The 11,943-nt window shown below is 38.5% G+C and overlaps 1 protein-coding gene and 1 long non-coding RNA gene across 3 annotated transcripts; both read right to left on the reverse strand.

Moving 5' to 3' along the window:
• Positions 1 to 4,115: 4,115 nt before the first annotated feature.
• LOC103381469 (ras-related protein Rab-5C-like) lies at positions 4,116 to 8,722 on the reverse strand. 2 transcript variants are annotated; one of them, XM_025057275.1, is made up of 6 exons: positions 7,754 to 8,722; positions 6,991 to 7,185; positions 6,564 to 6,715; positions 6,187 to 6,309; positions 5,993 to 6,086; positions 4,116 to 5,154 (listed from the first exon to the last, which is right to left on the reverse strand). In XM_025057275.1, exons 2-6 carry the CDS (start codon positions 7,157 to 7,159, stop codon positions 5,024 to 5,026), a joined length of 669 nt encoding a protein of 222 aa, XP_024913043.1. In that variant the 5' UTR covers positions 7,160 to 7,185; positions 7,754 to 8,722; the 3' UTR covers positions 4,116 to 5,023. The 2 variants fall into 2 exon arrangements, with proteins under 2 accessions (XP_024913043.1, XP_008312034.1); XM_008313812.3 differs by having other exon boundaries at positions 6,991 to 7,302.
• Positions 8,723 to 11,143: 2,421 nt separating this feature from the next.
• On the reverse strand, positions 11,144 to 11,910 carry LOC112487281 (uncharacterized). The gene is made up of 4 exons (XR_003050229.1): positions 11,832 to 11,910; positions 11,676 to 11,756; positions 11,426 to 11,533; positions 11,144 to 11,325 (listed from the first exon to the last, which is right to left on the reverse strand). It is a non-coding gene; the product is annotated as an uncharacterized LOC112487281 (long non-coding RNA).
• Positions 11,911 to 11,943: the final 33 nt, after the last annotated feature.

Consider the following 11,943-nt stretch of genomic DNA (forward strand, 5'->3'; position numbering starts at 1 on the left):
TAAAGTTAATTATATATTTTTTCCATTTTAACCAAAGTGGATGTATGCACTGAATCAAGGGTGCCCAATAAGTAGACTGTGACCTACTGGTAGATCGTAGGTGTGAAGATTCTGGGTCCAGTACTGCGGCGAGGGTCGCAGAACCTCATTGGAGGAGACCGAAAGAGAACAAACTGAAGGAACACAATAGGGTTAGTGGACAATAATGTCACAGTCATAAAGGACAGGGAGAATGAAAGAAAACAACATATTTATCCAGAAAATGTTCAATATGTAGCAACAACAGAGTGACGTGAGAAAGTCGACTCTAATTTAATTCACAAGTGAAGTTCTCCTCTTGCCTGACAAAGATTTGAAGTCATTTTATGACGTGTCAAATCCTCTTTACCTCCGGGCCCTCTTTTTTTGATCGTCTATGTGGAGTGCTGACCCCTTTTAGACCCTCTTTATTAACATTGTTGGGCCAGGTTCAACAGCACATGCCTGTAGACCGAAGCAGGAGCCCAGTGACATGGGCACACGCGTGTCGCTGCCAACCCGATGGCGTGCGCTCATCTCAGCTGTCAGCTGCTCTGTGATGGATACACGGTGGAAAACATACTTGGAGTTTGAGCTATGTCCTTCACGTTAAGGTCCTTTGGGTGCCCCCGCTTGACCCCCAGCACAAGGCACCCACCCTAAAAATAAAGGTGCACATGTGCGTCGGTGCACACGGACACACAGACAGAGGTGTAAGATATCACAGCTCATCAGGTTCTCCTGATGTCCCTGTTCATGTGTGCCGACATGGACAAGTCCAACAAACATAGGCACATACACTCTCTCTCTCTCTCTCTCTCTCTCTCTCTCTCTCACACACACACACACACACATGGTGGTTTAAACTACAGCCTTCCACAAAGGGAGAATCAAGGCTCCATTGTTAAAACTGGAATATGTTTTTTTTTTTTTTTTTTTTGTGATTTCTCTGGCTCTCTCTCTTCAACTCAACTCCAATGTTCCCTTCATCTAGGTTAATACCAACCCCTGGCTCCGTCATCAGCTTGAGTGCTTTCATTAAGGGCCATTTTTAGGTCTCCGGTCCCAGAATTATCCAGAACTCTGCTGTTCCTATAAGGCTGCTCGTTAAAGTGTGACCTGGTAACCATGGCAACATTCCTTTGAACTCTACTGTAATCAGAATTTGAGCATGACCGGATCATCACAAATATAGCCACCGGTCAATTTAGGAGGTGCATCTGTTAAGCTCTTCATTATTACAAGTTTCCAGGCTGCATCTCCTTTGAACCTCTGTAGTATGCAGTCATGTTTCAGTGACTGTTCAATGCAGGTATTTAACACAGCTGTGTAGAATCACCCCTTCTGTTTAAAAGGGTAAACAAACAAAGGAGGAATACAAAGATGGCATCGTATGGTTTAAGTCATGCTGTCAGAATGAAGGAAGCAGAATAGTGATGGACCAACAGTCAGTGCAGCGTGGGCCGCTGACATCAGCTAATTATGCATATCTTATTTACCAATATGTGGACTATAGTCACAGTCATCAAGGGAGATGCCGGCCAACTCAAAGGTTTGGCCCATGTAGTGGTGCATCCTTGATAACAACCCAATTATGCACAAAACCACGTCTGAGAGCACAACACGTGTGACCTTCAACCAGATGGACAACAGCAACAACACGACAAGGGCCACTTTATTAGGTATATGTAAACCCAACCATTCCCAGAAGACTCCATAAGGATCTGTTTATACACTTATGTACAGTTTTAGTTCAAAAACAACGACAGGTTAGTGGCTGGAAGTAGCAGTATACAGTACACACAGTTAGGTGCAGTATTACAGTATATAAAGGGTTTACTTTTTATAGAAGTTCTAGAGAGCTTCAATGTGCATCTTGACAATGACACATCTTTCATATTATTTTTGCGCTCGTGTCACTGAGATGATGGCTGTGAGATTTTTCTTCAGAGAAAAACTTAGAAGTTTGGTTGTCTTGGGCATAGACATAGTTCTATCAAACGGATGATTTAGCCACTTCAAAAGTTGAAAGCAAATTTGAAATAAAATTTTAAAATATTATTAATAATAATAATAATAATAATAATACAGAATATTTTATTATGTGTTATTATTATTATTATTAGTAGTAGTAATATTATTATTATTATTATTATTAAAATATATATTAATATTAATAACAATATTGTTGTCGTTGTTGTTATGCATCCTTGGGTTTCAGTCAAATTAATATATTATTGCTTGGGAAGTTATCAAGGTCAGACATGCGGGGCGTCCTGGAGCTTATTTAATATTCATACTTTCATACAGTAAGACAAGAACATTAGCTCGGTGAGAAGTTGAAAGTGTGAAGGAGCATCTTAAAAAGAGCACAGTCAAACTTGAACAATGACATTGAAGCTGGGCAGGCGCTGAATACTTAATCACCCCGGGACAATGTCGTGGATTACTTTCCTTTTCTAATGAATATAGAATTACTTCCTCATAAATTTCTGTTTGTGACATTTCAAGGCACATCCTAATCACAGTACAGCAGCAGAGGCAAGGGAACACTCCAAAAGTAGGAAAATAAATGACTATTACTAAAGTTGATTATAAACGCAGTTTTCATGAAAACCTGACAATCTGGATTATTCTCTGCTAGCGCTTGTTACTGCAGGAAGCTAATGTCAATAATCGCGACATGAAGAGATGATTTGAAAAATCCCTCTTTTTCTCCTTAGAAACTGTTCTTCTTTGGACTGTTGTTCCTCACTAACCTCTGATCCTTTGACAATACAGATGTTTCATTTCAGATAAGAGTCAATTATTGTACCACATCAAATGTACCCTTGTTATCTGCGGAAATCGTAGCCTGCGCCACAGAATGCAATCCAGATCGTGTGTCCTTGTGCCCTTGGTATTCAACGACTTTCCCTTCTGTCAAGCAAGATAGAGTGAACACATCATACTGAGGCAAACGGGGGTTTGACCTATTTGGTAATAAAAATTAAAAAATGTTGTGACTACATGCCATTTATTTACTGTACTGTATTCTTCTAATGTCCACCAAACAGTCAGTTAAAGTCTATACCTTACATCATTGTTATTCACAGAGGGCAAATGTGAAATTATGCATAAATGCTTTTGACAGAATCCACCTTGACTGACAGCTCAGCAAATGAGAAATCATTTAGTGTGAAAGGAGCCGCCTGCTCCTGGCAGCCAGTGTGTCTGTGTGTGTTTAAATGGATTTAAGAGTGGATTTTTTAATGTAGTGTCTGCGGCAGCAAAAACCAAAATAACTTACACCCAACCCCCGACCCCCACCACACACTATACATTATTTTCTTTATCTTTGAACACAGAGAACGACAGCAAGCTACAGCGCTGACCCTTCGGGTTTGAAATGAATTCAAACGAATCGTATCGCCACTCCGAAAATGCTAGTTTCAAAATTCAAAAGTCCAAAATATTCTGCCTCGCAAATCCACAAAAGATCACAGTTGCACAAACCTGACTTTGTCGAGTCAGGCCTTTCTTAGTTACACCTGCAAATACCTCAGCCTAAATCCTTCTTGAGAATTATTTTGCAGTATATTAATAATTTATCATTTCCATTTTATACTTGCTTAATTTTTAAATTAAGCAAGTATAAAGAAGTGTTGAAGTAAATACAAAGTCAAAATGTGAAAAGAATCTGACAGCAAGAGACAAACAACAGAAACCATGGCTCTGACCTACCAGATGTTTGGGTCAAAAAATCATGGACTCAGAGAGAAGACCTCCACCTCCATACTCCAGGAGACCCACAGGTTCTTCAGACTGAGCTTCTCCTGAAAGTTGTGCACAAATGATAGACATGGTTTAAAAGATACTGTAGTTCACAAAGGCACAGGATGTTGTTGAGAATTTTAAAAAAGATCTTATGCAAATTATTCATCTGGGTGAACCTTTAAGGACATATACTTGCTTAACAGGATAAAATAATAAAAAATAGGACAACCTTATGACAGTAGGATTGGTGGTCTGTTATATTATTCAATAATACATGTGTACATATATATATATACATATATATTTTAAATAAATGGTTTAGGATGAAGAACCAGATCGAGTCAGGTTTTATGAGGCACTTTACTACTGGACACTCAAAACAAGTACATCAACGGTATCACGAAGGAACGGAGCGCCGGATTGGTTAGTGTAGGTGAGTTCCAGTGAAATGCTGCCATCTATTGGTGACAAATGTTTACTGAAACCTTAAAATCAATTAATTGTAAAAAGAAAAAAAAAACAGTTAATACTCGTTAATAAGACAAAAACAAGAGACTAAAATAATAGATTGCATGCAACAAAACAAAATACGATTGTTGTATGTCATTTATTATTTTAAGATTTACAGAGTTATTGTCATATTTCATTTAAAAAAAGGCTAACAACTGTTTGGTGTTACAATACACTTATTTTTAACATATGCATTTGTTGCATGATTTTAGAAACAGCTTCATGTGTAAAGCCTTTTAGATTTTTTCTGCTGTGCTCTTGAACAGGTCCCTAGGGAAGAGAATCACTATTTTTAATAGATCATATCCATGTATACTCTGAAGAAAGAAAAAAAAAAAAAAACAAAAGCTGAAATTAACCAACCCTGCGAGTGTATATATATTACATACAGATATTACACAAAAGATTTAAATTGGTGGAAATGTCAAAAAAAAAAAAAAAATCACCCCTAAAAGTCAGAATTCAATCAACATAGAAGGAAGAAGGAAACAGAAGTAAGTAACAACAAGTAAAGACGGAAGAGAAGTCATGAGGGACTGTGGTTACTCCCTCTAGCTTATGATTCTTTTAAAAATGTTCCTTTATTCAAAGAGCATCCAGATAATCTCATCTGTAATCTCAGTTTAAGTGCAGGAGTTGCAAAAGGCTCTGCTCTGTCCTGCCTCTCTGGGCTTTGCTACATGGTGTCCTTAAAACAATGTTCCAGGCTCGCTCACTAAACTTGTTCTATTTGTACTTGCTAGTTGTTGCTGCCGCCGCAGCAATGACCGCTGCGTCCCTGAGGAGCATTTTCTTGTAGATCTACTCCTGTTCGGGTTCGTCCACCCTGTCCAGTTCCACCCTGAGCATCATTCTTCGGCAACTTCTTAGCTGCGAGGCAAAAAAAGAAAACAGAATTATTCACTCATTTATCTTCAACTGTCCGTGGAGACATTAGAAGTACATTTAGGAATTAAAGGAGCAGTAACGACTTTAAGGTAACACAGACAGAAAGTTGCAGTGACCAGTCCAACATGTGTGTTATACACCAGGTGTCTCCTACCTTTTTTCTAACAAAAACCGAACATATGGATCGGTAAATTTTCAAAATGAAATATCTATTAGACCTTCTTCTGATAGTATTGGAGTCTGAAAATGTATTATTTTGAAAAATTGGAGAATTAACTTTAATTGAATAAAGTACACAGAAATGACCAGATTGTCTTTAAATTATTTTAAAAATTCTTTCTCTGTGAATTTTTTTCTTTTTTAACTCCGCACAAACAGGATTGTGTTGACTTGAAATTAGAACTCTCCAGATAGATATAACAGATCTGACCGTGTTATAAATATAATAAGATTAAAAAATGGATTTAAAAACTGCAAGGAACTGAATGAATCACTGAATTACAAAAAAAAATCTATGTAAAAAGTTTGCAAATTTGTTGTTAAAATATATAGGCTACTGTATCAAAATATGAACTATTTTAGCTAAATTGTTAGATTCCTAAACTAAAATATGCATGTCCATCAATGTTAATTCAAGATCAATCAGATGCTAAGACATTTTTTTTAACTATTAAGCAGCTGTTTTGATATGTGACCATGTCAAAAACCTTAACCACTGCCTCTCCGGTTCAGTGTAGATAATGAGTTCATAAAACAAACTAATAGTTTGCTGTGGTACTTGTTCGCATGAATATAGGAAACATAATGTAAAAACACTTGCCAATAGCCATGAAAATTTCATTGACGTTCATGGCTGTCTTGGCTGACGTCTCCATGAAGAGTAGATTGTTGTCATCGGCATACGTCTGGGCCTCCTGCAGACATCATCGTGACAGTAAACATTTGTCTGACATTTTATTTCATAGTTTCACGACAATGTTCGCAATACTGATTTGTATATTTGTTAGTTCCCACCTGAATATCAACAGCTCTCTTGTTGGCGATGTCTGCCTTGTTTCCTGCCAGTGCTATCACAATGTTGGGGCTGGCTTGCCTCTGCAGCTCTTTCACCCAGTTTTTTGCTCGTACAAATGTGTCCTGGCCGAGCAGAAACGCAATCAATTTATTATGGATATTATGGATACTTGTTTATCCACCAGTATTCCCTTTGTCTTAAATCCACAGATGTCATGTAGGTCTTCTTTCATTTATATTTTATGTTATATCTTTAACAATTTTACAAAAGGAAGGTCAACAACCTTTCCAACTAGAACAATAGAAAAAAAAAGAAAAAGAAAAACTGTATGTACAGACTATGAAACTGTATTTTTTTTTTTATCCCTAAAACCTACTGGATTGGTAATGTCGTAGACAACAACAGCTGCCTGTGCTCCTCGGTAGTACATTGGAGCCAGGCTGTGGTAACGTTCCTGACCCGCCGTGTCCCAGATTTCAAACTTGACAGTGGTGTCGTCCAGACAGACAGTCTGAGTGAGAAAGGCAGCTACAGGGGAAAAAAATATATTTTTAATAAGATAAAGTATTACATACATTAATTAATTGTATTATAGTAAAACAAAACAATAATAAAACCAAGAAAACTAAATTACGATAGCAATGTATACCAAACATGCACAAAGGGGAAACTGAAGTTTGGATTACTTTGTAAAATGCTCACTGTCTCAGATAAACTTTCTACAGACACATGTCAGCAATTTCTTGATCACTACAACACCACTGACAAACATACCAAAAGCAAAAATCAACTGTGTCTCATACCTCCAATGGTACTCTCTTGAAATTCATGGAACTGGCCTTTGACAAAGCGCAGCACTAAGCTGGACTTGCCCACTGCTGACTCCCCCAGCAGCACCAGTTTAAACTGGCAGATCTTGTTTGCTGTTGCAGAACCATTGGGCCTTACTGCTGTTGCACTGCGGCCAGCCATTGAAGACTGTTGTAGAGGTCAATTGCCTGAGAGGGGCAGAAAACTACCAGCTTACAGGGGGGTTTAGACAAGAGGCAACTCTGAACCCACAGGTACAGATGGTGGTGGGTGACAAGAAGGTCCTGGCAGATTGTGGAAAATGACTTTAAAAAAAATGAGAAAAAGCATTTAGTTAGGAAATAGAAACATATAAATTTGAACGACGCATAAAAGTGAATTTTAACACAGCTGTAGTAGCTTGAAAGTGAATAAAATACAATCTTATTGGTACATTGTATCAAACCAACATATTTGACAACTGTCATTAACGACGAGTCGCGAGAATCAGTAAAAGTTAAGGTTGTTTTTATTAATTACAAAGTCTCACTAAAAATAATATGATTACGAAACGGTTCGATTTCACAGATCTCAACTTTGACCATGTAACGCTAAATTCCGTTGTACCCCCGTGTTACAATGACAACAAAGACTATTCTATTCTATTTTTAAAAAGACCAAGTAAAAAGTTAGCTCAGAAGCTAAGGCTACCTATGCTAACGTCGAATTACGAGGGAGAACAATTTAAGTAAACAAATAACACCTTGACGTTCTTACCAGCAAAGAAAGAATCTTTGCCCCGTCTGGCAGACTACGACTTTAACCACAGTTATTTCCTTCTAATGATATATTCTCCTTTGATGCCTGTACACTCCTGACTGCAGTAAAATGAGTACTTCCGCTTTGGCGAACAAAAACACTTCCTGGTTTGCCTGTCACGTGACGCAAAAGATGAACCAATCCAACGAGGTGAGAAGTATTACGTCATTAAAACGCTAATTTCCTTGCAACCGTTGGTTCTTGCTTTATTATTCTCACATTATCTTGATTTAATCACATATTCAAACGTATACAAAATATAATTTATGGTGAAATTGTTTTTGTTTTTGAATTTTTTTTATTAATCTCACATCAGGTAAAACGTCTAAGTGTTATCTTTAAGATATATCATTATTGAAAGAGGAAAGTAAATGACACCTAATGTCATTTATAAGAGAATTGTACGACCTTCTTCCTTACTGTTGTATGAGGGAAGGTTTTACACCGAGAAAGGATTTGCTCCTGTTTCCAAAGCAGGAAGTGAATGAACAAGTTATCAACATCATATTACCAGTTCTTAGTTTTTTTCACATTAAAACTCACTGTTCTCACAAAGTAACAGACACAGAAATGTCCATATTTAAATCAAAGGACGTGGACATCATTGGCAGCTTAGTAATATTTATTAGTCATAATGCAGTGATGAATACATGTTGGATTGTATTTATGTATTGATTTATTTGAAGATGAGTCAGTGCTGATCAATTAACGGTTGCACCGGTCAGTACTGCAGCACCGACCAGATGAGGTTGCTGAACTGGTCAACATTTGACACGCCCTTTCATGGAAGCAGCCTTTAAAGTAAGCGGTGCCTGTGGTGACATGAAGACAGACAGAGATGACCATCAGATCAGTCAGTGTTGACACTTTCTCCTCTCTTTCTCTCTCTCTCTCTCTCTCTTACGGCCCCTCAACCTTCCTCCTGTTCAGGTGTGTAACGTGAATATAAAGAAAATCTACCTTTTCTTTGGAATGTTGTAGACAATCAGTCTCAGGCCGGGTCCAGTCCCTGTAGGGAGTGAGAGCCCTGTAGGCTGATAGACAAAAAAACTCTCTCTCTCTTTCTCTCTCTCTCTTTCTTTCTCACTGTCTCTGTCTCTCATTTTTTTTCTTTTGACAATTAAAACTGTCTTTTTTGCATCTACTGGAAGTATTTTTTTTCTCATTCATATGTTCGTGGCTGCTCAAGTTTACACACACACACACACACACACTTCTCTACTACACTCAAAATACAAACACCTCGTGCATTTGATCCCTCTGCTTTTTCCAAGGTGAGGATGCCAACCTTGAGGAAATGATGCTTTGACTAACAAATCTATAACATCTATGAATGTGGGAATGCAACACATTGCAATAAAAAGCACCATTTGAAATGCATCATTTTCTGCCCGACTATCCTTCATCATGTGAACTATGGAGTTGGTTGACGTCAACACTTTTGCAGATGATTATGTCTTTTACTTCTCATGTAGAATTCTGGCCAAGAAGTGTCAAAAACTGTTAAATGTACTTATCCATGGCATTGTAAAAATTATTTTTGGTGGTCGGTAGAGACTACGGTACATAAATGAACCATTTTGAGTCAAACAAAAGTATTGCATTACTTTGTCCCAATACCCCTGGTGGGATTTTCTTCAATTGTGCAACAAACACAGGAACAAACACAGGATTAGGGGTTGTTGCAGGTGAAGCCTTGAAGTGTAAATGTGGAGGGAAGTGTAGATGCTCAGGTTCTACAGAGACTTGCCATGGTTCAAATCCAGGTTCCAGTAAGTATGACAACACTGGAATCTCCATGGACGTCCTGGTTCTACAGAAAACATACAGTGACCTGAGCCTTCATCTGATCTCTGTTTCATTTTGTCACAGGTCCTGGTTACTTCAGGGGCTGTTATGATAGAAATGACTGCAGAATGTTAAGCAGTTCACCAGTATCCACGGGTTACTGCTGCAGTACTGATCTGTGCAACTGAACAATGATCATCACAATTTTGAAATGTTCTGTCTCCTCACGGCCCTTTTCTTCGTCAGACACAGGACGGGTTTAAACTTAAACTTAAACTTAAACTTATCTTTATTTGTCATTGTGACACAGCACAGCACAGCACACCATGCACAACGAAATTTAACCTCTGCATTTAACCCATCACCAAGTGAACAGTGGGCAGCCGTGGTCAGCGCCCGGGGAGCAGTGCTTGAGGACGATGCCATGCTCAGTGCATCTCAGTGGCAACCTGGCAGTTGGTGGATTCGAACCTGGGGCCTTCCGGACCGAAGTCCGGGTTAGTGTAGGAATAACTACTGTGACTTTCCCATCCTGCATGTTTGAAATTATACTGCGGACTCACACCACTAGATGGCAGCACATTTCACAAAAATGACATTCAATACTTGTTGAACAAGTCAACTGGAAACAGTTGAATTTTAACAGCCGCAGTTCTCAGAAATGAAGGCTTTTGATGGAAATTATAACAAGTACACTTTAAAACTACATCAATGGTGTTGTGGTGAACTGGTCATGACAGTCACCCATGTCATTTTATGGCAGTTTGAGTTGATATTTATCCTTGGTTTGTTTGTGAGTAAATGTAATGCTGATCTGACAAACGTGTTCCTTGGCTCACTACACATTTGAATATGTTTGATGACTGGATCTGAGCACAGCTAATTCTCCGTCAGGCCTGACACTAAGACATCACCCACTATTTTAGTTCAAACTAGACATTTCAGCAGACAGACATATTTCTCAGTGTGTTCAATTTTGTTTTTGTTTAATGTTAATATTGTAACAACAAAATGTTGGTCTTTTTATTGCCTTTGCATTTTTTTGTCTTAACAAAACAGACTCGTTGTTTTCATCTAACATGTCTTCAGACAGCGTATAAACCTCCATCCACATCAAGGTGAAGCTGTTCTCTTTCAGACATGCACTAACCTGGGCTTCGTCCAGTGAAACTGAAGGCAACTCCATCTTACCTTCACTAAGAAGAGACTAAGAGATATTGCCTCTGGGCCAAAGCTCCACATGAAGGTAGCCAAATAATTAAAAAAAAGATTCCGTGGTGAACAGCTTTATTTTATATATGTTTTATTGTTATGATTGCAGTGGCAGTGGTCACATCACTTTAACTGGTCAGAAAGAACACCTCAGCTCCCTGGTCAGGGAAATTTGCCAATGAAGATTGTTCATTGATTTGAAGGTTATACTGTCATCTTGTGGACAAGTAAGGTAAAGCATGTTTTGTAATTAAAAGTTTTTAACACCAGAACAGAACATTTCAAAATGGCGGCACAATCATCAAAAGTGTGTGCCTGAGTAAATGAAGATTTCCGTTTGACAACAACAACCGTTATTCCCAGTGAAGTTTATTTGGACAATGCAGTCAACACTACAGTGCACTGTTGTTCAGTGATGATCATTGTTCAGTTGCACAGATCAGTACTGCAGCAGTAACCCGTGGATACTGGTGAACTGCTTAACATTCTGCAGTCATTTCTATCATAACAGCCCCTGAAGTAACCAGGACCTGTGACAAAATGAAACAGAGATCAGATGAAGGCTCAGGTCACTGTATGTTTTCTGTAGAACCAGGACGTCCATGGAGATTCCAGTGTTGTCATACTTACTGGGACCAGTGAAGGTGATGCTGGCACAGACTGGATTTGAACCATGGCAAGTCTCTGTAGAACCTGAGCATCTACGCTTCCCTCCACATTTACACTTCAAGGCTTCACCTGCAACAACCCCCCCAACACCAAGATGAATTAAAATACGATGTTCTTTAAAAAAAAGAAGAAATCTATATTTTACATTAAAAAAAATTCAATAATTGAACTATGGAGTGAAACTATGGAAGAAACAAAGAGTCCTACTCACTGTGGCTGACAACCAACACCATCAAAAGAGCCACCATCACAGTCTTCATGGTTTCAATGTTTGTCCTTCAACAACACACGTCTGTAAATGAAGAAGTAGAACAGATTAAGTATATAAAAAACCAACCACCCAACAATCCATTCCAACGTGTCTGACCTGTTCAGTTGTCCTTTCTGAGCTCTGACGCCTCAAATGTTTTCTCCCAGCTTTGAGGAGTCACCTATTTATCCTGTGTTTGTTGCACAATTGAAGAAAATCCCACCAGGGG

This window comes from Cynoglossus semilaevis, chromosome 8, assembly GCF_000523025.1.
Source record: "Cynoglossus semilaevis isolate Cse_v1.0 chromosome 8, Cse_v1.0, whole genome shotgun sequence".
In the NCBI taxonomy this organism is placed as follows: domain Eukaryota; kingdom Metazoa; phylum Chordata; class Actinopteri; order Pleuronectiformes; family Cynoglossidae; genus Cynoglossus; species Cynoglossus semilaevis.